General features: G+C 40.7%; 2 protein-coding genes across 4 annotated transcripts in view; one reads left to right on the top strand and one right to left on the bottom strand.

The window, feature by feature from the left end:
• EFCAB11 (EF-hand calcium binding domain 11) overlaps positions 1 to 23,017 on the bottom strand; it is a 157,874-nt gene extending 134,857 nt beyond the window's left edge. Inside the window, exons 1-5 of one of the 2 annotated variants that reach the window (XM_011949426.1) lie at positions 22,826 to 23,017; positions 22,141 to 22,236; positions 18,352 to 18,397; positions 6,115 to 6,216; positions 5,119 to 5,209 (exon numbers count right to left, since the gene is read on the bottom strand). In XM_011949426.1, coding sequence (XP_011804816.1) covers positions 5,119 to 5,209; positions 6,115 to 6,216; positions 18,352 to 18,397; positions 22,141 to 22,236; positions 22,826 to 22,900 — 410 coding nt within the window. In that variant the 5' untranslated portion in view covers positions 22,901 to 23,017. Of the gene's footprint in view, positions 1 to 5,118; positions 5,210 to 6,114; positions 6,217 to 18,351; positions 18,398 to 22,140; positions 22,237 to 22,593; positions 22,798 to 22,825 lie in introns of those variants that run through there. The other variant, XM_011949427.1, reaches the window with a different exon arrangement.
• Positions 23,018 to 24,141: 1,124 nt separating this feature from the next.
• The window catches only part of TDP1 (tyrosyl-DNA phosphodiesterase 1), a 97,052-nt gene continuing 96,480 nt past the window's right edge, over positions 24,142 to 24,713 (top strand). The window contains exon 1 of one of the 2 annotated variants that reach the window (XM_011949428.1): positions 24,142 to 24,211. The gene's annotated coding sequence lies outside the window, so the exon portion shown is untranslated. The remainder of the gene's footprint in view (positions 24,212 to 24,713) is intronic. The other variant, XM_011949429.1, reaches the window with a different exon arrangement.

Genomic DNA, 24,713 nt, shown 5'->3' with positions numbered 1-24,713 from the left:
TTAGTCATTCAAGCCACAGAGGACACTGGCCTGATTAGAATTCTCCCTCCCTAGTTGCCTTCTTTTAGTGCTTTTCAGAGATCAGCTTTTTTTCTGGACCTGTGTAGTGAATTGTGGACCTGGGTAATGAAACCCATACATGCTGGTTAATTAAGTGAAAAGCTACTCAAGCATCTCAAAAAGTGAACGTCTAACCTTGGAAACATTAAATAATTTTGCATCGCTAACAGCCTCAGCGGCTGCTTTTTTTTATTATTGAAAATTGTTTGCATGACTGAAATAAGGATATGTGTTATATGTTAGATATCTCTATTTCTTTGGCCTACTTCAATTTACACAAACAGGAAATATTTTTTGAGTTCACAACTTCCTTTAATATGTGTTATTCTTTTTTTTTTTTTGAGATGGAGTCTCGCTCTTGTTGCCCAGGCTGAAGTGCAGTGATGCGATCTCAGCTCATTGCAACCTCCACTTCCTGGGTTCAAACGATTCTACTGCCTCAGCCTCCTGAGTAGCTGGGATTACAGATGCCCACCACCACACCCGGCTAATTCTTGTACTTTTTAGTACAGATGGAGTTTCACCATGTTGGCCAGGCTGGTCTCGAACTCCTGACCTCAGGTGATCTGCCAGCCTTGGCCTCCCAAAGTGCTGGGATTACAGGCACGAGCCACCGTGCCCGATCGTGTTATTCATTATTTAGTCCAATTTTGGGATTGTGATATTATAAAAATACAATTGAGAGTTTAAAAAGCCCATATTCAATCAACAAAGTATCTTCTTTGGCTGTATGTTGCAGTTTCCAAACTGTTTTGGTCTCACAACCCTAGAAAGTACAAAATTTGTGGGCATATATTCCACAACATGAATATACTTATTTATAGAGAAGCACATGTGTTATTATATTAATATACTATGTACATGGTTAAAGTATAGAAATTTCTAAAGAATTAAAGATAAAAATATTTTATTCATTAATGGCAAATAACTTTCTGATGTCACTAGAAATTATTAATAATACTTAACTAGAACAATGTACATTAATATACTTTATTATTTCTGAAAATCTTGGCTTAATATTTTGTAAGTGAGCAATTTAAAATTCAATTTGTTTTGATACTTGGTTTTAATGGATAGTACAGGTAACTCATGAAAATACATAGATCTAAATGGGAAAAGGTCATCATGCCACTGACTCCATCCTCTGATAATGTAAAGGTTTAGGAATTTGAAAATTTGTTTTGTTTTCTTAAATTATTACTTTGTTGTTAATGCCAACTAAAATTCAGCTAGTAAATGTCCATCTTTCCTGATATCTTGCTATTGAATTATATATATAGTTATATATGTTTATATATGTTAATCATATATAATCATATATACAATTATTGATATGTAATTATATATTTATATATAATTATATATAATGAATTACATACAATTATATTAGTTACATAATTATATATTGCATATATATTAAATGCAATTAAATAATTGTTATAGATTACATATATAATTAAATAATTATATATTACATATTATATATACTTAAATATCTATAACTAATTATATATTACATATATACAATTATATACATTAACAGATATAATTCCAATCATAATTATATATTACATATATAATTCAATATATATGATTACATATATAATTCAATAGCTTTAATACATTTTCAAGATATACTCTAACCCAGGGAAAGATGGACATACAAATGCATATATATACATATATGCATACATATATACATATATGCATACGTATATACATATATGTATACGTATACACACGTATACATATGTGCATACACGTACACATATGTACACACGCACACATGTACACACACATATATGTACACACATGTACACACACATGCGTGCACATATATACACATATGCGTACACATATGTACATATATACATATATGTACACACATATACATATATGCATACATATAAACACATATATACATGTATGTATACATACATACACATATACACACATATACATATATGTATACGTATATACACACATACATATATGTATACATATATACACACATACATATATGTATATATATACACACATATATACATATATGTATACATATATACATATACACATATATACATATATGTATACATATATACATATACACATATATACATATATGTATACATATATACATATACACATATGTATACATATATACACACATATATACATATATACACACACATATATATACATATATATATATATACACACACACACTTTTTTTTTTAAGAGATAGGGTCTTGCTCTGTTGCCCAGGCTGGGGTGTAGTGGTGCAACCATGGCTCACTGCAGCCTCAAACTTCTGGGCTCAAGAGATCCTCCCATCTCAGCCTCCCAAGTAGCTAGTAGCTAGGACTACAGGTATATGCCAACATATCTGGCTAATTTTTGTATTTTGTGTAGAGACAGGGTCTATGTTGCCCAGGCTGGTATTGAACTCTTGGCCTCAAGCAATCCTCCTGCTTTGGCCTCCTAAAGTGCTAGGATTGAACCACCACACCAGGCCAAATTTCTGTTTTTAATAATTGTGTGCTAAAACCACCAACTTTGTAGATTTTTTCTTCTTTTTTGAGATGGAGTCTCACTCTGTCACCCAGGCTGGAGTGCAGTGGTGTGATCTCAGCTCACTGCAACCTCCACATCCCAGGTTCAAGTGATTCTCCTGCCTCAGCTTCTGGAGTAGCTGGGACTACAGCACATGCTACCATACCCAGCTAATTTTTGTCTTTTTAGTAGAGATGGGGTTTCGTTCGCCATGTTGGCCAGGCTGGTCTCGAATTCCTGACCTCAGGTGATCCACCCATCTCGGCCTCCCAAAGTGCAGGAATTACAGGTATGAGCCACCATGCCTGGCCAGGGCATTCCATTTTAAACATACCAAACGTGCAGATATTAATTCTAATAGGTGACATACATTATCTTTTAAAATAAAGTAACAATTACAAACATCTATTTCAAAAATGTTCTCCTTATAGCATAGCTTTTCTTCTAAGAAGGTGTTATCTTCTCATTCATCGTTAAAACATTGCCTGAATGGCTATATTTAAATATATTTTTCAGGGACTGGGCGCGGTGGCTCAAGCCTGTAATCCCAGCACTTTGGGAGGCCGAGACGGGCGGATCACGAGGTCAGGAGATCGAGATCATCTTGGCTAACATGGTGAAACTCCGCCTCCACTAAAAAAATACAAAAAACTAGCCGGGCGAGGTGGCGGCGCCTGTAGTCCCAGCTACTCAGGAGGCTACGGCAGAAGCATGGCGGGAACCCGGGAGGCGGAGCTTGCAGTGAGCTGAGATCCGGCCACTGCACTCCAGCCTGGGCGACAGAGCAAGACTCCGCCTCAAAAAATAAATAAATAAATAAATAAATAAATTTTTCAAAAATCTATATAAGGTAGTATCTACTAAAACCATTTAACACATAAAGTTCATCAAATGTGGACAACTTGTCTTTTTGTAAAAAGAAAATGAGTATCAATTTTTCGTTCCTTTGTTAAAAACAACTTTTGTATGGTAGAAGTATACTGATATTCATTACCTATCTCATCACAAAATACAAAGATGCTACATTTTAAAGGATTTGCTTTTACAAAATCAACTAAGTAATATTTTCCTATAAGCATTTTGTATGCATCTGGCTTTAACTTCTTTGCTCTTCTTCAACAGCTTGCTCAGTAGTTTGCTTGTCAACGATACAGCAAATGAATTTCATATATGTCACTGTTAATGATAATGACTGCAAATCTTCATTCAAATAACTTACTTTTTAATAATTTCTATTGAGAAGGGCTAGCTCTGGTCGTATTTCATTAAGTTACTTTTATCCCAAATGGGAACATCTGCGAGATGTCCCCCAGTATCCATTCTCTCTCCCTCTTCCTTGGTATCAAAACCTCTATTCGTGGGCACATCATTGCCCAGAGCAAAGACTACATTTTCCAAAACGCTTCCCCCTTGCAGCTGTGCATGACCTTGGAACTGAGTTTTGGTCACTGGGTTGTAAGTGGAAAAAATATATGTCCTGAAAAGGAATGCATATCTTCTGCTTTCTTTTTCTCCTAACCAGCTGGAATTCAGATTTGACTGCTGAAACTTAAGCAACCATCTTGAAGCAAGAGGGAGAAGCCAGGTGTTGATACAGCTGGAGCAACAAGAAAAGGGGCAATCTGGATCCTTCCCAACTGTGTGGCCAGCATTCATCCCTGGTTTGCCGATGTTTATATGACAGAGAAATGAATTTCTGTATTTTTTGAGTTTCCGTTCTTTTCGGTTTTCTGGCTCTCACTGGTGTGCTGAACGCTAATGAATACACCTGTTAACAGGGTTGATGAAGAGCTCATGCTGGGAGTCAGAGAAGAGACAGCTCTGCTGTGTTCTCACATCAGCATGTGTTTGCACTATTAATGTTACCTTCAATCTGCAGTTTCCTAACAGAAACTGCTTTTAAGCCACTTGTCCATTTTGTCAGGATTCGTTCATAAGAACCACATAATATAATCTTTAAATTCACTTTATCAGGTATGTGTGAACAGCAACATGTGTCAGTGGCTTTGAAAGCAAGGGAATGAGAGGGCTACCATCAGGCAACTCCAACTGTTCTCTCCAGACAACTCAAGAACCACATGTAACCTGTGTTTGTCTCCAGACAACTCAAGAACCACATGTAACAACTCAAGAATACAGACCATGTGAGGACACCAGCGTCCATGCTAAATATTACTAAAGCTTCATGTTCCCTTGGGTCACACGTAAGTATCTGAAGAAGTTATTCTTTCTTCCTATTCCTCTCCTGCCCCTACTCATAAGTGCTTGTATGCACCTGCCTGGTGTGCAAGCACTCCTCCGACTTTACAGTCCACTGTCAGGGGTGTGGAAGGACCCATAGTTAACTATAGATTTCCCTCCCGGATCATGACACTATGCTGCAAGAGAAAAATGTTCCTGACTGAAAAATCACAATAAATAAGTGCTTTCTACAAAATCAAAAACATATAAAAGCACATGGTAAATCAAAAGAGGATGGTGTACAGAAGGATTTTGATGCCTTACCTGAATACTTCAAGAACAGTCCTTTCCGGTAACTTGGGAGCCACCTGCCTAAATGCTTTTTTGAAATCTTCCAAAGTTAAAAATCCACGATCTATTTGAAAACAATAAAAAATAATCACTTACTTTGATAAGACCTATCAACTGTTACTTCAGCCATAACATTTGTGAAAAACTTATTTTAACATATTACTAGGAGAAAAGCAGTAGTTTATGGTTGGTTTCACATATAAGGTAATCTGAGATTGTCTCATTGGAATAATTTGAGATTCTAATAATACTTTCCTTCAGTGCAGTCCCAGCTGATCTTGAAGGTCACTTCTGGCCTATCATTTTGCCGATTCTCTCAGTCCAGTCCCCGGGATAGCACTATACGGAGACATGCACTATAACAGTGGCGTTAGACTTTGAGTCTTTGTGAGTTGCCAAAACAAGGCAGTCTTCAAAATTCATGTCTTTTCCTTTGCTTGGTATTAGAATCATGAAATATTAATATTTAGAAGGAAACCATAAAAGCAGTCAAGACACTGAACCTAGACGCCATGAGTCTTTTCACTCTGTGTATGATCTGTGGGGCCTAGGGAGTCTACAGCCACCCACCCCTCTCAGCCACACCCTATGTGGGAAAACAATTCCATCAATCACATGCAGGTCAGAGCAAGAGTTGATGAAGAAGTCACACAGTCTCCCACACCTCCATAGGTGGCTCATGGCCTGTATCCCCCATGGCCAGTCCTTTTGCGGTCCCCATGACAATCAAGGTACAATATATTAATACAACCATATAACTGTAAATACCACTTCATCCGCAGTAAATGTCAAGAATTTAAAATCACGATGGAGAAAAAAATGTGCACCAATACCTAGGGTAACATCTAACGAATACAGTAATATAATCTTCCAAGTATATTATATATTTGATTTACTGGGTATATAATCCTATTCGCAACCCCTTAACAGCAATTTTTTTTTACATCAAAACACGTTAGAGACACTTACAGTATGTGTCAAAGGCTGTGAAGATGTGTCTTGCTTCATTCCGATATCGTTGAGCTTCCTTCTTTTTCCTGACAATATTTAAAAACCCCTCGAGCAATATACCTGAAAGTTGGGGAAAGAACAATTTGTCAAAGGTTACTTTCTCTTTAAGAAAAAATTAAACAGAAATGAACAGTAATAAATATCACAAATAATCCAATTTTATCTTAATTGTGGTGAACAGTATTTACTCAAGATCTGTAAAGTTTCCTGAAGACCTAAAAAGGCATTTTGCTAAATGCTAACATTTAACAGACCCAACACTAGAAATCAATAGTGAAAATGCAAGACACTTTTTGGGTTCACTGAGCTTTTTCCAGGGGTAAAGAAATGGTGACCTTGAAAAAAGTGTTTAACAGTCTTCCCTGCAACAGATCTAATAGGCAGCAAACTACTTATTAAACAAGGTCTCATAATTTTTCTTTCCTTATGCTTCTTTGATCCCTTTTTTCCTAGCCAGATGTCACTATGGCAGGTTTTTTTTCCAACTGGGAGATCGGGTCAGAGAAGTAGTTTCTTAAAAGTCAATACCAATTGCACACCACAGATAAAGGTGGAGAGAATATTACATAAACAATAGAGCTGGCACCATCCCCAGCCCTGGCTGGATACACCCCACAACGTGTGGAGCAGCCTCAGGCTCAGCTTCCTGCGACTCTCGTAATAAAAGAGCCCAGCATGATAAAATGAGACTGGATACTGTGCTTACAATGTCTATTAAAATGAATTCTAATGTGATGTTTGTAGTAGGTTTAAAGAGCGAAGCCAAGAATTTAAACATTTTAGTGAACTGAGCTCTACATATATAAAAAGAGCGGTTCATTTTTATAACTCAAAATTTCCATAAAATAACATTATCACTCTGTTTTAAAAATAGCCTCTAATCATACAATAACCACATGCACACTTTTTCTTTTAGTGAGGTAATACTAAGCTGTATACCTTTTGTAAAATAGTTCCAATCATTTAAAAAAATGTAGAAATGATTTTCTTAATTTCCTACATCTTTATTTATATTTAAAAATTTAAAACTGAAAAAAAAATGTCTTTCTGTTCTTCAATGATTCCTTTATAACATTTTAGGACCTACTGTGGGCCAGGCACTGTATTAAGCTTTGGAAATAGAGGGAAAAAGAGAATATACGTGATTCCAGTCCCAAGGGAGCTACTGATCTGGTGGGGAGGCAGTCAATTACACAAGTTTAACTGCAAACACACACCTCAATGCAAACTGTGGCATGGGCAATGAGGGGAAAGACAGGAGGTTGCGAAAGATTCACAGGAATCCTCATGTAGAGTAGACTCTGATGAAGGAGAGATCCCTTCAGCGAGGGGATATTTAAGCCAAGACCTAAACCATGAGACAATACCAACGGCCTAGTATTGGGAAGAAGAGCATTGCTGGCAGTAGGAACAGCCTGTGCTGAGGTCGTCGGGTGGCAAGGTGGGAAAATGAAAACAGGTTACTGTGGTTAGAACAAAGTGAGCCAGAGAGAAGTGATACAAGATGAGGTTGGGGAGAGCAGCAGGGGCCAGAACTCAGAGACTCTTGTGGACCACAGTAAATAATTTGGGTTTTATCTAAGCTGCAATAGGAAGTCAACAGAAGGTTTGAATTGGGAAGTTACGTGATGTGAGTTTTGAAATATCTTTCTGGCTATTATCTTGATAAAGGGACTGAGGAGGGGGAGCAAAAATGTAGAAAGAGAGACCAGTTAGGAGCCTACTGGCAAGAGATGTGGTTGCCAGGGTTGCTGGCAGTGGGGATGAGAAGAGTGGAAAGTTTCCAGATATATTTTAGAATCTAAATAACATAGCTTGATGAAGAACTAGATATGGTGGGTGAGAAAGAACGAGACGTCAAGAATATCCCACAGATTCTGGCTTGAAGAGCTACTTAAAGAGAGGAGAAAGTCTGGGAGAAGAGCAAAATTGGGGCGAGATGAGGAGTTGCCATTCAGCTGTGTGAAGTGTTCAGTGCTCTGGAGAAACCAAGAGGAGAAGTTCAGGAGGTGGCTGGCTGTCTTCTAGGCAACAGGGCATATCTCCCTCACATACCAGAGTGCCTGGCAGGTGCTCAATCGTACGTACTGTAGCAAATTAGCATATGTAGCATTTTTTTCTGTAGTTGTGGGGATACATATTGATGCAGCTCCATTCTTATCTAATCACCCTTGTGACAGAGAACATATGCCAAATTGCTAGCTGAGGTTAAAATTGAAGTCTAGCCATGCCGTGTGCCCATAAGGTCATATACATAACTTTAGATTCAAGAACACCAAAAGCTAGTCAATTAAGTAGCATCTAGAGTAGCTGAAATTCTTGAATAATGTATTTACTGATAATGGCATGTCCTTGGAGACCCTTCAGAAACGTACCCCAGTCTACCTCTCAAGACTTCCTAGTCAACTTCCTGGTGCTTCCCCAAGCCAAGAGGCCCTTTCACACTCCATACCTTTGCATGTATAAAACACACTGCCTGGAATAATGCACTTTCTCCTTGTTTCTCCTAGGGAATGTTTACATCTCCTTCCAGATGCAACCCAGGCATCATCTCCTATTTGAATGTGTCTCTGATTTCTCTCAGCTGAGTCCTCTTTCTGTGACCCCACAGCGCTCTGTTCATCATGCAATCATAGAAGTGATTAGGATCTATGGTAATTATTTGGCCACATGTCTGCCTGAGATCTGCTGAGGGAAAGCAGTGTAGAGTGTTCAAAATTTTATCATAATTTTGATAAAATGTTTAACATAATGCCTAGCAGACAGTAGGCATTCATTACATGTTTGCTGAGTAAGTAATAGTCAATGAATAATAACAAACAAGAAGATGTTTATAGTTTTAGCAAAAAGCATTAAAATATGTGTGGGTTTTTTTTTTTTTTCCCTAGAGACATGGTCTCGCTCCGTTGCCCAGGCTGGAGTGCAGAGGCTAGTCACAGGCATGGCCACAGCGCACTGCAGCCTCAAAATCCTAGCTTCAAGTTATCCTCCACCTCAGTCTCCCCAGTAGCTGGAACTAAAGGCATATGCCACTATGCCAGGGTTAAAATGTGTGTTTTAGACCAGGTGTGGTGGCTCACATCTATAATCCCAACACTTTGGGAGGCAAAGGTGGGCAGAGAGGTTGAGGTCAGGAGTTCCAGACCAGCATGGCCAACATGGCAAATCTGTCTCTACTAAAAACACAAAAATTAGCCAGGTGCGGTGACTCACACCTGTAATCCCAGTAATTTGGGAGGCTGAGGCAGGCAAATCACCTGAGGTCAGGAGTTTGAGACCAGCCTGGCCAACATGGCAAAACCTGCCTCTACTAAAAATACAAAAATTAGCCAGGTATGGTGGCACGCACCTGTAATCCCAGCTACTCGGGGGGGCTGAGGCATAAGAATAGCCTGAACCCAGGAGTTGGAGGTTGCGGCGAGCCGCAGTCATGCCACTGCAGTCCAGCTTGGATGACAGAGCAAGACTCTGTCTCAAAACAGGAAAAAACCAAAAAACAAAAAAACCCATGTTTTAAATGATCTTATAACTCTGTAAATGAATGCCAAAAAGTAGGTCTCTTTCTATTCACATAGGCAGCAAAATAAACCGTCACTTTGGAAACTCCCATTTCTTAAAACATATGATATAGTAAAAACCAAGCAAAATTCAGAGACAACTACATTCATAATATTTGCTCTTATCATTGCATTTGACTTAGAGAAGTGATAAAGGGAAAAAAGCACAATTCCATAGTTCACTGTGTAATTCACAAGGAAAAAAAAGGACCTGAGTGGTGATATCTTTCATATTACTTATTCAGATAACTCATGAGTATTTGGAGCTATGAAGTATTCAGGTCTTTATTTCACAATTTTGTAGGATAAAAACAAATGTTCTTTAGCTTTTACTAGGAGAAAATGTGTGTGGATTTAAACTGTATGCCCTATTACCACTTAAAAGGAAAAGCCATCCAATAACACCAATTACTCCATAGGTGTAATCAATTTCTTTCACACTATTTTCCCACACAATCATATACTTTATTTCTTAAAGTCCATATTCTAGGGGTTAAACTCATCAAGCATATATCGTGTGAACATTTCCCCTCCGTTCTATGCCCTTAATTATCTTAGTCTTCCAAGGCAACATTTATCCAAATACAAGCCCCTTTTCTAAAAACCACAGACGAATTTTTTGTTCAGCTCGGCTCTCATGTTGTAGTAATACGATCACTTTCCAAAGCCAATACATAATAACATGCTATTCCTGAAGCTCTACAATGAAAACACATTAATGCAAGCTGTATACACCCAGCTCTCTAAATAGCCTAGAAATACAGTTCCTACTACTAGCTCCACCTGCTGTCACAACATTCAGACCTAAAATTACCACTTCACAAAGGCTTTCAGTAATTCTACTGACATCAGATTTCATACCCAATAAGAAATGTATTACCTGTGTCCCCTCCCACCCCGCCTCCAGAGGAAGAATATGTTCAGAAAATTCTAATTTCATATACAATGTTAAGTCTTTTGTGTACAGCATTTCACTAACAGTTACTTAAACATACTTTACTGTGGTTATAAATTAGCATCACAACGTTAGGAACCACACAGGTCTATGTGTTTATCTATGTTTATTGTTAATATGTCTGCAGAAGGTATTCAGAAATTGCCTGGGTCATTGGACTCTATCAATAGTTAGCAAACTATTTTTTTTTTAGCTGTAGGAAAGGTTTTTCTTTATATGAAAATGGAAAGCCTCATCTGTAGAGGAGATGAAGGCAGAACTACTTGGTTTGAAGTAGGTGGGCTTCCCATTCTTCCCTATCCAGCAGTGTCTTTTGAATGTGTCCCCAAAGAATCTAGGATTGAGGATCACAGTTTAAAGACCACTGGACCAATGATTTTTTTTTTTTTTTTTTTTTTTTTAACGGAGTTTCCCTCTGTCACCCAGGCTGGAGTGCAGTGGCCCAATCTGAGCTCACTGCAAGCTCTGCCTCCCAGGTTCACGCCATTCTCCTGCCTCAGCGTCCTGAGTAGCTGGGACTACAGGCACCCGCGACATATGTCACATATATGATATATATGTCAGAGATAGACTAGAAAGGTTTTTTTTTTCTACTTGTTTGTTTTTAAGCAGTTTCTTAGGAGGGTAATCATCTTTCACCACAGGGAAGATATATTCAAAAAGTCTTAACAAAACTACATAAATTTTTTACTTGAAAGTTCCATTACGTATAGCTTTTTGTGGTTCACAGTTCTAAGCTTCAGGGTCAGTGCACACAGAGAAATCCTCTTGAAAATGAAGGAGTCTAGCATCTGGCTATCATAGTGAGCTCAAATTAGAAACTGCAATAAACCTGGGGAGAGTGAAGGAGAAAACAATAAAAATGGCAAGTTATTTGGACTGTAAGCCTGGTCCTAGATTTAGTAGAAAGGAAGAGTTCATGTTCATTGTGCCACATATTGATTTTTCTAGGAGTTAAAAAATGCTTAAAAATTAGGGTTTAAAAGGATGAAGCAGTCTTTCAAAAGGGATAATGCAAGCCTTCTCTAGTTTGAGACACAAAATTCAGATTATGACTTTTAGGGGCCATGACGGTGAAGAGGTGGGGGAAGGATATAATGTGTTCACACAGAAAGACTGAAAGGATGGTAGGTGAAAGTGACTTCAAAAATAGTGAGTTGTCACCTATGATAAATGAATTCAGAGGACAATATTTTCTTCCAGTTTACTATAGAAGCGTAGGGAAATAAAGAGAAAATAATCTACCTTAATGGAAGAAATCAAGTTTTACTATATAATTGGAGGGAAAATGAGTAAAAACAGTAGAGGCCAGGTGTGATGACTCATGTCTGTAATCCCAGCACTTTGGGAGTCCGAGGCAGGCAGACCACCCGAGGTCAGGAGTTAAAGACCAGCCTGGCCAACATGGTGAAACCTCGTCTCTACTAAAAATACAAAAATTAGCCAGGCGTGGTGGTGCCGCATCTGTAATCCCAGCTACTCGGAAGGCTGAGGCAGGAGAATCACATGTTCACCTCCAGGTTTGAACCTGGGAGGCAGAGGTTGCAGTGAGCCAAGACCGCGCCACTGCACTCCAGCCTGGGCAACAAGAGCGAAACTCCATTTCAAAAAACAAAACAACAACAACAAATAAACAAAAAACAGTTACAGTAGAATAGACAAATCTGAACCAATAAAATCTTACTTCTGTCAAACCCAGGCAGGAATTGTTACTTTTTTATTATATAAATCTCCTGCTCATAAAGCTTAAAAGGTTCCTCGGTGTTAAACAGCACAAAGTTCTAATACCTTATCCTGGACTTTAAAGCTTCATCCCTCCTTCCATGCACACCAGTTCTTAATCCTTCCCAACTCTCATCATGTCAGCTGACTCGGCTGGACACAATTCATTTATAGTTATCTATTATACTCCTTGCTGTTGCAGAGGTTAAAAAAAAAAAGTAAAAATCCAAGGAGAGTGGATTCTGTTAATGGGAGGACTGCATTAACAGCATGACAGCTGATATATTTAGGTATGCAAATCTGAGATGGGAGAGAGATTTGTAAGAGAACAGGGACCGAGGAAGAAGAGATTTCAGGCACTGAGGTGGACACCACAGAAGAGGGTCTCTGAAGAACTCTACACAGAGAGCACAGCACCAGCAACAGGAGCAGGAGGCGGGGCACACAACTGGCACCTGCACTGCATTCATTTACTGCCTTTCTCCTTTGCTCCATCACTGTTTCAAATCCCACCCATCCTTCAGCATGTCCAGCTCCAGGCCCACACCTCCTCTAGGGGGCAGTGCTGTCTTCCTGAACTCTTAAGAGGTTTTCTTGCCTGTAATAAACATCTGGCGGTAAAAGAAGTGGCAATATTTCTTTCAGCTTCTCTATCACATAAGATATATACATATTTTTTGAGATGGAGTCTTGCTCTGTCACCCAGGCTGGAGTCCAGTGGCAGGATCTTGGCTCACTGCAACCTCCGCTTCCCGGGGTCAAGCAATTCTCCTGCCTCAGCCTCCCGAGTAGCTGGGATTACAGGCACCTGCCACCACGCCCAACTAATTTTTGTATTTTTAGTAGAGACGGTGTTTCACCATGTTGGCCAGGCTGGTCTTGAACTCCCGACCTCGTGATCCACTTTCCTCGGCCTCCCAAAGTGCTGAGATTACAGGCTTGAGTCACTGCACCCAGCCCACATAATTTTTTTTACAATGTCTTTAGGTCAGTGTCTGTGTCTCCTACTTCTTCCCCATCTCTATAGTGAAACATATTCACCATTTTCTGAATGGGTCATTAAATAAACACACGGATGGGTGAATATCTGTAGAAGATCCCACAAAATGCTCCTATGATTATAATATCAAGATAAGGTCACCTTAATGTGTATGCAATTTCCTGATTATAGAAAAGAACTAGGAGGCCAAATGAAATCTGATATCAACCAAAACCTTTATCCCTGCTATACCTTGGTCTTTGTTCCATAGAAGCCAAAATAAAAAACCATACATAATAGCAGGTGTTTTATGACAGAAACTAAGACCAGAAAAAGGATATTTAAATTTAGAAAAATAATACCTTTAATAGTCAATGTCTGGTGTAGAACAAGCCAGACAAGATATTAATAAATAAAAGCATGCAAGCCAACTGACCATTAACCTAATCATCCACAAATTATTTTTCAATTGGACCTTACACAGGATAGCAGTCACACAGTCCATAATTACTGTTAGGATGAATCAATCTCTTTGATTTGTCCATCATTCAAACTTGAGGGTTAAAAGTAAGTTCCTGGAAAGCTTTTTCAAGTATCAAAGTAGAATATGTTCATTAATTTAAAATGGCAATAGCATAAGGAAACAGAAAAGACGCTCAATCTAATCGCTTAGTGAAAACAAAATTCTGAAGTCTTTTTTTCTGGTTTTTAACCTTAGGCATATTTTACATAGATCTGAGATAATAAATAACACAGAGACAAATGTTCGAGGATTCAGTGGGAAAATGCTCATTCAGTTCTTATTTATAGCTTTTAGCATAAAGAAAAGCCCTGTAAATCTTGGCTGTTGTTATTTATATAGAATGGTCTACAATTTTTCTGGAATAAAGACCATCTGAGATCTGTATACTTGGAACACACAGCCTTTGCCCTTAATAGAACTGCCCTGACATTAAACACTGGTCTACATTGAGAAAAGATGAAGCAACAGCCTTACAAAATTCACTACTGCATTTACTGAACAGCTCGTCGACACCGACATCCACTCACCAGTCTCTCCTCCATGAGACATCACAGAAGAACTATTTCAGGGCAGGAGGACTTAACGCCTCTCTAGAAAAAGCGTTTTGTTGCATGGACCCTGACTGCAGCCGTGCTTGCTCATGTTTTCCTATTTGCCCTGATGCTAGGTAGTCCAGAACCAAATCTGAAATTAACATCTAACAACTATAGAGAACATGGTGATTTGTGTTTTGTATATTGATTCTACTCCTGACTTTAACTCACTGATTCATAAAGTTCCTTAGGGGAATGAATACTGGCCTCAATTCTGTCACAATTAGGAATATGACCCATGGCACTATTAGAAATCAAAGGAAGGGCTTATCAATTGGTTAAGAGGGTGAGCTAGAGGTCAGACCACATTGGTCAGCTACTTACTAGCTAGCGGTGCCACTCCGGGCAAATTACTTAACCTCGCTGGCTTCTGGATTTATTTTTTTTTTAATTATTAAACTTTGCAGTACTTTTGTTTTTAGAGATACGGTCTTGCGACGTGCCAAGGCTGATCTCAAACTCCTGGGCTCAAGTGATCTTCCCACCACAGCTGGGAATACAGGTGCATACCACCACGAATGGCCAGAATTTTTTAACTTATAAAATGGGGATAATCACCCAGGCACAGTGGCTCATGCCTGTAATTCCAGCACTTTGGGAGGCTGAGGTGGGAAGAACACTTGAGTCCAGGAGTTAGAGACCCTGACTCAAAAATAATAATTTAAAATAATAAAATATACTGAAGATACTATGGTTTGGCTGTGGGTCACTACCCTACCCAAATCTCATCTCGAATTATAATACCTGTCGGGGCAGGGGCCTGGTGGGAGGTGATTGAATCATGGGAGCTGATTTCCCCCTTGTTCTTACCAGATCTGGTTGTTTGAAAGTGTGTGTCAATTTCCCATTCACTCTCTCTCTCTCCTGCCACCATGTGAAGAAGGTCTTTGCTTCACCTTTGCCTTCTGCCTTGATTGTAAGTTTTCTGAGGCCTCCCCAGTCATGTTTCCTGTTAAGTCTATGGAACTGTGGGTCCATTAAACCTCTTTTCTTTATAAATTACTCAGTCTCAGGTAGTTCTTTATAGCAGTGTGAAAATGGGCTAATACGGAGGATAATCATAATATCATAGTTGTATTAAATATAACAATCATTACAGATGAATGTGCTCATCACAGATCTGCAAAATAACTGTTCAGGAAATGATTGCTGTAATTATCTATTATAATAATAATAAATACCGTAAAAGGATTTTGCCAAGTATTTATTATTTTATTATTCCTCTATATCATTTTGTGATTGTCTCTGAAGCCTAGGTTCCTCATTTTAAAATAAGGACAGATGACTGTTTTCCAGGTCTCTTCTAGTTGCAAGCTTATTCATTCTATACACTTGGAGAAGTTATGAAGTGCATCACAGAGAATGAGGGTTATAATGAAACCCTTTGAAAGAGGTAGCAAGACTGTAAATCAGAACCGACCTCAACTGTGATCTGCTGCTTCCTTTAACAAATGGCTTGATTTTTTTTTCTCCCACTCATATATTTCCTTGTTTCAAGCAGCCACAACAGTTTTTGCTTATATTCACTTGCTTGTTAGGTTACAGGCAATTAAAAACATCATTAGCACCTTTCTGCTCCTCACCCTGGCCGCCCTCAAATTCTCCCAGCATGTACACTTCTTCCAGACATTCTACTCTTATTTCTAGTAGCTTTGACTTAACTTTTCACTCTTCTTAATTTTCACAAGGAAATCTCTATTGAAACGACCCACTTTTCAAGAAGGTTAGAAGCCCTTGGGAAGCAGGGCCTGGGCATCCAGGTTTAGGTATAAACCCAAAGTGCAGGGTGTCTAGCTTCGGGGCTCTGACCCTTCCTAAAGGCAGCTGAGTCTGACCTCACCCCGCAAGCTGGGAAGCAACTGGGCCCTGAACAAAGAATCCTGTGGATGGCGTGTCAGAGCCCTGTTCTGAAGAGCAATGGATAGTAGAGGAGAATTCCCAAGTCACAGCTGTATTATAAAGAACTTCGGAAAGTTGATTACCTGAATAAATAGTTGCCAGGAGGCCAAGGCCAGCATTTCAGACTTTTTTTTTTTTTTTTTTGAGACAGGGTCTTGCTCTGTTACCCAGGCTGGTGTGCAGTGGCGTGATCATGGCTCACTGCAGTCTCAACCTCCTGGGCTCAAGCAATCCTCTACCTCAGCCCCCTGAGTAGCTGGGACTGGCATGTACCATCAGGCCTGGCTAATTTTTGTAGAGATGGGGTTTCGCCATGTTGCCCTAGTTGGTCTCAAACTCCTGGGCTCAAGTGATCCACCCACCTTGGCCTCCCAAACTGTCAGGACTACAGGCGTGAGCTACCACACCCGGCCAATTTCAGTTCAAGATCCAAACATTAAGAAGAGAGATAATACATGTGGAAAAACATTTAATCTGCACATGAGCCCTCTTCCTTCAAGAGAAATACCATGTAAAATTGACTTGTATCAATAGTAGGGAAAGAAGAAAAAGTGGATGGTTTGAAATTGGTTCAGTATGGAACAGTTCTAATAGAAAAATTGCATGTTAGCAGCAATCAGAGTTCAGCAGTGATTTCTTGCTAGGCTATTTTACTCCTTTTCTTGAACGTTTGTGGTCTTGAGTTTCTCCAAATACACACACACACATACACACACATGCACACGAGTACAGCTGGGAGAATACAGGTGGGGACTGTATTCTTTCTTCCAGAATCCATACCTCTCTGCACATTAGAGAACTAGTTAAGGAAAGAAAACATTCAATGTAAAGTCAAATCCTTAATTCAAAATCAGAGAACATATAGAAGAAAGAAAGTCTATGAGAATAATGAATGTTAAAGTGCCTTCAGCAATAGTCACGCTTGATGTGTCAGAAAAGTCACTGTATTAATATTTTTTCATGCTACTGATAAAGACTGGACGATTTACAAAAGAAAGAGGTTTAATGGACTTACAGTTCCACATGGCTGGAGAGCCCCCACAATCATAGCGGAAGGCAAAGAGGAGCAAGTCATGTCTTACATGAATGGCAGCAGACAAGAGAGAGCTTGTGCAGGGGAATTCCTCTTTTTAAAACCATCAAATCTCATGAGACTTATTCACTATCACAAGAACAGCATGGGAAAGGCCCACCCCCATTATTCAATTATCTCCCACCGGGTCCCTCCCACAACACGTGGGAATTATGGGAGCTACAAAATGAGATTTGGGTGGGGACACAGCCAATCCATATCAGTAACATAATAGAGAAACATGATACAATGACTAGGGGAAGATCTTCATCCAGAAAGAATAACTCACTGAATATCAGGGAACTCTTAAGAAAGAAATATAACGGCCGGGCGTGGTGGCTCAAGCCTGTAATCCCAGCACTTTGGGAGGCCGAGACGGGCGGATCACGAGGTCAGGAGATCAAGACCATCCTGGCTAACACGGTGAAACCCCGTCTCTACTAAAAAATACAAAAAACTAGCCAGGCGAGGTGGCAGGCGCCTGTAGTCCCAGCTACTCGGGAGGCTGAGGCAGGAGAATGGCGTGAACCCGGGAGGCGGAGCTTGCAGCAGTGAGCTGAGATCCGGCCACTGCACTCCAGCCTGGGCCACAGAGCGAGACTCCGTCTCAAAAAAAAAAAAAAAAAAAGAAAGAGAAATATTATCAATGCAAAGAATGTGGGAAATCCTTTTGCCAGAAAACAAAACTCTCTGTAGATTAGAATATTCACAAAAAATCCTAAGAAAAAAGTGTAGAAAAGGCTTTATCAAGAAGTTGTAACTAATGGAACATCAAACATTATTCTGAATATTCTGAAAGTGAAAATTTTCAACAAGAAATTTAAAACCTGGAGCAATTCTATCAAGCCATCTCAGTGTCTAAATAAGATACTAAAAATATTAACTTTCATATTACCAGAAGTATTTGGATTTATTGAAGACATCACAGAATCCACTTCTATCTAGAAAAGAGGAAAAAATAATAGAACATGTAATTTTATCAAACGTTTTCACAGTGCAAGTTCTTAATTCTTCAGGTGGGAATAAGCATCTATTTTATGAGAAACCAAGTTTGTTGAACCAAGCAGACAAGCAATGACACACAATAGCTATAAGTCATTTTACTTTTCCATCAACATCTATAAAATAGCAGACACTAATCTGCTAGCCTCTAATAGCCCCCAAAACTTTATTCCACTGACCAAAACAGTTTAAGCACAGAAAATCAATTTGGCTGTCCCATATATAATCTAACAGGCAGCCTTTCTACTTCAGACAAATACAAACAATTGTTATAATGGGCACTATGGCTCTATTTTTAAATTTTTTTTCCTGGTTATAAAAGTACCACATGATTGATGTAGAAAGCACAAAAAGTTATGACGAAAATTAAAAAATCAGTCATCCAGTGAAAATCAGTTATCTTTTTAGACTAATCAGCTTTTTTCCCCTATGCATCTTTAAACATTTGAGATTTTACTGTATAGAAAACATGAGGACCTGCTTTCACTAAATGTTAAAATATAAGCCCTTTACCACACTGTTAAAAGGGCTTTATAAACATTATAGTATTAGAGCCTTGGTGGCATCTGACATAATTTCTCCACTTCTGGTCTTGAACTCTTCCCACTCTTGGATTTCCTGCATTTTCTTGGTTCCTCTTGTCCCTGCCAAATGGTTCCCGCTCCAACTTCTTCAAGTCCCTTCCTACCCTTAAATGCTGGTATTCCCTAACGTTCTGTCCTCAGACCACAGCTCTTCCTATTCTGCATACTCTTCTTGGACAATGCCATCCAGCCTCATGTTTTGAGCAACCACATGCAAACCAAGGATCCCCAAGCCTATCTCCAGCCCTACCCTCTCCACCCAATTTCAGATTCCTACATCTCAGGGAAGCAGTAAAATCTAACAGCGGATTTTCACCACCATAAACTCAATAGACAGCACATTATTTAACGAGTGAATGCACCTGGAATGCTCACAGCTGCCTCAAACTCAACGTGTTCCAATCGAAACTCACTGACTTCCTCTGAACCTACTCTTAAATTTTCTCTTAATTGGTGGCATCGCTATCCCTTCAGTCCTGGTGGTCATGTCACCCTCACCACCACTGCATCCAGTCAGTCATCAGGGCCTAACTTGTCCCACCACCCACAAAGTGTTCCTAGATACTTCCCAGAGTAATCTATCTTCTCTAGTCTAAATGACCACCCAGACTGTTATAGTTACCACTAGAATTAGGCCTTCCTTCTTTGTTCCCTTCATTTTGTTTTTCAATCTCTTTCTTGGTATCTATCACAGTTTTATGTCTTTCTACATTACACTCTGAACTGCTTCAAAGTACAGACTGTGTTTCATTCATCTTTATATCACTAGCAACTAGCAAGTACTCCTTTTATTAAATAGAAACAAGAAATTTCACTATGTGTGGGGTGGGCACGGTGGCTCACGCCTGTAATCCCAGCACTTTGGGAGGCTGAGGTAGGCAGATCACTTGAGGTCAGGAGTTGGAGACCAGCCTGGCCAACATGGTAAAACCCCGTCTCTACTAAAAATACAAAAAAAAGAAAAAAAAAAGAACCAGGTATGGTGGTGTGTACCTGTAGTCCCAGCTACTCTGAAGGCTGAGGCAGGAAAATTGCTTGAACCTGGAAAGTGGAGGTTGCAGTGAGCCTGGATCACGCCACTGCACTCTAGCCTCGGTGACAGAGCAAGACTACGTCTCAAAAAATAAATAAATTATGTAAGCAACCACATGAACGTATAAGTGATTTATTATCTAAGTATTTTATTGCTTCATGACCTGCAGTCAGTAAATATTTCATTTGCTCAAAAGCAATGTTCAAAAATGAAACCCCAAACCTCAACTTAGTCTAACCAATCTGTTGAATTTCACAGAAATTATATATTAAGAGTCACTTGCATAATAAAAGTTCATTGTACAAATGACTAAGTTTATAGGTGACATGCTATTAGTGAATACCGTTTAGTGATCTGTGGTTAGTAAATAGTTCATTTGCTTAAAAAATAAAATGGAAAACCTCATCCCAGTATGAAAAGTAAAATCTGTTAAATTTCATGGAGTGTATGTACAGTATGTTACATCACTGTATCTGTCACTAAATTTCTCATTCTAAAATTGAAACCAAGTAGACTCAAGGGTGAGAAAGGCAAAATGAGACAAGATACCTTTCCAGGTGAATCCAAGTTAAATACAATGCTTCACAGGCTGACTCATTTTAGCTGACCTGCTTTTTAATTCCAGCTGAAATGATTACAGGTAAACAGGAGAGCTGCAATTTCTAAGAGTTGGCCCTGACTACTTCTCTGAGCACCATAATAAGCTTCTCAGTAACTAGGCATCCCCTCATAGCTGAGCCACTCTGAACCCACCTAGGCTGTCCATGCAACCTACTTGGGTCAAGAGAATATATTAATACTTAACGTGCATCACAACTTCCCAGTATGTTCTGTTGACACAAATAGAGCAGAGAAGCATGACATCACAGGGTCCCTGGCTTTGCTGGGCTTTCAATCTGACAGAAAGGCAGAGCCCACTCATCAGGAACAGCTGGGCCCTAATTAATTGCCAAGCTGTCTGGTCTAATGAGAGTGAGGGATGGCATTCCAGGCCGAGCCCTGAGTGCTCCCTTTGCTTGATGGTGGCAGCTCAATTTCTTAAATCTGGACAATATCTCGACTATGACTAATTCCAGCTTAACAAGAAGGGCGCTGTCTCTAGAATGAATGTAACAGGAGAGCAGAAAAGCACAAAGATAGGGGTGAACAGGAAGCTTGCCCCACACAAGTAGGAGGTCCGTGGAAGCTCAGCTCAACTCTCATTATTGGTGAATTGGTGCCATCTTTTCTGGAGAGCAAATATCCAACAAAATTTTAAATGCACATATTTCATGACCTAGCAATTATACTTCTGGGAACTTATTCCACAGATATACAGCCAGAAGGACATAAATGTGTGTATCACTGCAGCAATGTTTGTAGGAAAAAAAACAAAAACAAACAAAAAACACATATATAACCCCACACAGGAACCTGGCTAAAAAGAATAATGTGCAACTATATTTTAAAATGTCGTAGTGGTGTGTGCTTTTAGGTTGATATATTGTTAAATGAGAAAAGCAAGTTAAAGTAGGCACAATATTTACCCATTTATGGTTTCAATAAAAGACTACGCATATACATGTCATGGATAGAAAATTTCAGAATTACACAAAAAACTGTTAATGGTAATCCCCTAGGAGCAGGACCCTCTGGTAGGCGGGGAGCAGATTTTATGCTCAACTTTATACCTTTCTGCACTGTTTTTTGACTGTGGATGTATTTTATAAACAAAGCAACAAAAGTAAAATGAGAAAGAGACTATGTCATGTCCTATGTAAATTTATCCTGTTACCAACACTCCCCTTTCGGCCTTCCCTCTTGGCACCTCTCTAGCATCTCGTATTTATAATGGTTATTAGCAACCTGGTAGTGAGATAGGCTTGTGTAGGCTCCAGTGGAAAAGATTTCTACTTCATCTCTGGGCTGAGGTGTTAAGAGGAAGCTAAAATTCAGCACTGGGCACATCTCTGAAATTGCTTATAAAGCAATTTATAAACATCCTAAGCTAGCCCTGTGGACTTTTCTTAAGGTCCATTCACCACTGATCTTCTATCCCATCCCCAAACATGTAAGAAAGCTCTACCTTGGAGGGCTTGTACCCAAACAGCATTACAACAGCAATTTTAAAGTCCTCTCTGCTGAGATATCCTTTGTGATCTTCATCACATGTCTTAAATACCTGAAGAACATTAAATAGCTTTAGTTAATGAGACAGAAACTGTTTCTTCTTATTTTTATTACTAGATAGTTTGGACCTCGAAAATCTAAAACTTGGCCCAGCGGTAGAGTATGAAAAGAGAATTTCATTATTCCAATATTAATTCTCAAGAAATCTTAAAGATGGACTGAAATCTTCTTAAAGATGGGCTGAAATTTCTCTCAAGAAAGTAAAACCAGTTAATCGCTAGGATGACGCAAATTCATTCATTTAGACCACCGAGACAAATTCTACCCAAAATTCAGTCCTGGAGTTAGGAAGGTGAGGCAAGGGGGCTGGCTTTGAAAGGCGGGAGGAGAGATGCAGATTCGTGGTTACCATTAATAGACTATGTAGAGGGAAAGGAGAAGGAACTTGGAGGTAGCCGTAGTCCTGGATGGGGAGCCAGGAGCCCTGCAGCTCCAGGATCAGTCATTAACCACTACCCTTTGGACAGGCAGCCCAGGTCTTATCTCTACAATCCGGCAGAGTGAGACCCAGGCGCGGGGGAGAAAGCGAGAGGCCCAGGCCAAGCTGAGGTCCGAGGCTCAGTCGCCCTCGGGACACCTACTTCCACCCACATCCTGTGTTCCGAGGGACTGGCTTCCCACGTCCGCGACCTGGCTCTGGCCTCGGAGAAGAACATCGCGACTGCAATAACCGAACCCCAGCACCCCAACCACGGTACACCGCTACCCCGGCCTGGCTCGCAGCCTAACGCGGTCACGCCCGCCGCGGCTCAGGAAGCCGAACTTCACCGCGCAACTCCGTCGTCTCCTCCCATTGGACAACCTGCAGCCCACTCGCGTTAATCCCGCAGGGCTATTGGCCAGAGCCTTTGTTTAATCAAGTTTCCTAGGAGCCGCCCTGGCAGTGAGGCGCCCAGGCCTGCCCCCAGCACTTGGCTCCGCCCCCTGCTTGTCCCCTTTACTAGTTGCGTGTGGCCGGAAATCCAAGCGCTTCTAGGTGCTGGTTCGATGCCTGGTTCATGATTTATTTCATTCTCTCCCTCCATCTTGCAGTAAGTTACTTTTAATCATTTAGATCTATGGCACTATGCTAAACATTATTGGAGACGAATAGAGTGTGAACAAACATAAAGACAACCAAACGAAAAGAGCCAAGTCCAGGATTCTCGTTCAGATCAGCAAGTCATTGAGATCGAGCTTCCAGGGTAGCTACTACATCTGCTCTGTCCTCCAAATAACCCCAGCACCTAGCACTCTACATGGCACAAAGTAGGTCTTCGATGAACGAACGAAACGAGCCGTTGTTTACACAAATGTATTTCACTCAGTCCTCTGGAAGACATGCCTAGTTTGGGAGAGATTCCAAGAATAAATACCATAAATAGCACCGAGCCCAAATCCCACAGCAAACATCCTTATTGAAGGCAAGGACTGTCGGGGGAGTTCTGTTTCTCAGAAGATTTTAAAAGAACACAACTGTTTCGAAGAAGGAATAGACATTCAAAGTTCTGAGTCCGATGGGAACTCATTTAACATTTTATTTTACAGCAGATTTCAAAGTCTGCACCCAGCCCTTCCCAGGACACAGGTCTCCTTGCAGCTGCCTTTATCCTAAGCGTATCCTCTCTCCACTTTAAACCAAACGCCGCTGCATGGAGTCCCGGGAGCCTGAGCCATGAGAATTCCGTAAAGAGGGTGAATCTTGCTCGTAGTTAACTAGAGATAAGTTAGGGGACGCCTTTCTGGTTCTCCATTCGTTTTAAGAAGTCTCCAGGAGGTCAGCCAAGAGCTAGCGGAGACGAGATCTCCCCAGCCCCGTACGGGGTAAACACCCGGCGGGCTTTAGGACCCAGCGGTGCGCTCCCCGGAAGGGGAAGGGGCCGGGCCTGGAGACCCGCGCCGCTGCCCCGAGGGTTTCAACTGCGCGCATGCGCGGCGGCCCCCGAAGGGGCGGGATCCGAGGCGAGCGTGGGTTCCTTGCGCCTCAGGTACGTGTTGGGCGGCAGCTGGCGCGGACTCGGTGCGGTCTCTCGCGGGCTGCGGTCGGGCCCGGGATCCTGCTCCTGACTGGTCGCGGTTCGCGGGCTGCTGGGGTCCTGCAGGGCTGGAGACTGACCGCGAGGAAGCGGCGCGGCCGGGAAGACGGGGCAGGGTCGCCTTGGCCCCGGGGCCTCGGTTTCCTCCGATCAGAGCGTCTCAGGGGGCGCGCACAGGCGCCGCAGAGACCTGTGTCTTGCCTGGGCGCGGCGCGAGGGGCCCGTGCTGGGGTTTTTATTCCCAGACCTAAGCTTACAGGTGCGTGGTCCCAGAAAGTGAGTAGGAAAGCGCCCACCACGTGCCAGACGTTTAAGCTTTCTGTGCTTGGTTTCCCAGTATAGGAGGACGGTCACGGTATGTAGTATAGAGTTGTCCTGAGGGTGAAGCGAGTTTACAGCCGATGAGGCGCTTCGAATCTTGCCTGGCCGGCCCCAGATGATCACACAGTAAGGT

The sequence above is a fragment of the Colobus angolensis genome, unplaced genomic scaffold (genome assembly GCF_000951035.1).
Source record: "Colobus angolensis palliatus isolate OR3802 unplaced genomic scaffold, Cang.pa_1.0 Scaffold3, whole genome shotgun sequence".
NCBI classification, from domain to species: Eukaryota; Metazoa; Chordata; class Mammalia; order Primates; family Cercopithecidae; genus Colobus; species Colobus angolensis.
Note: the sequence above shows the minus strand (reverse complement) of the source record. Positions and strands in the feature narration are given on the sequence as shown.